Below are 327 nucleotides of genomic sequence, written 5' to 3' on the forward strand. Positions count from 1 at the left end.
GTTCAGTAGAAACCATGGTTAGTTCAGTAGAAACCATGGTTAGTTCAGTAGAAACCATGGTTAGTTCAGTAGAAACCATGGTTAGTGGCCCGTCAGTCAGGTACCTTTCCCCCAAAGGGCAGGTTCTTCCTCCTGCTCAGCAGAGGGCACTGTGCTCAGACGGCAGCAGTCTGGGATGAGGGACAGGAACTTGTCGGCTGATTTACCATAGAGATCAGTGTCCCTGACAGCACGCCTCTGACTCAACATCACATGGGTACAGGGCAGCAGATACCTGTCATGAAAATAATAATAGATTTCATTTATACAGGTGTTTTTTCATTACAA

The 327-nt window shown here is 46.5% G+C and overlaps 1 protein-coding gene across 1 annotated transcript in view; it reads right to left on the reverse strand.

Moving 5' to 3' along the window:
• The window catches only part of LOC112070749 (FHF complex subunit HOOK-interacting protein 1B-like), a 50,542-nt gene that overhangs the window by 15,904 nt on the left and 34,311 nt on the right, over positions 1-327 (reverse strand). The window contains 1 exon segment of the mRNA XM_024138197.2: positions 105-308. Within this exon segment, the coding sequence (XP_023993965.2) occupies positions 105-308 (204 nt within the window).

The sequence above is a fragment of the Salvelinus sp. IW2-2015 genome, unplaced genomic scaffold (genome assembly GCF_002910315.2).
Source record: "Salvelinus sp. IW2-2015 unplaced genomic scaffold, ASM291031v2 Un_scaffold1415, whole genome shotgun sequence".
Taxonomy (NCBI): domain Eukaryota; kingdom Metazoa; phylum Chordata; class Actinopteri; order Salmoniformes; family Salmonidae; genus Salvelinus; species Salvelinus sp. IW2-2015.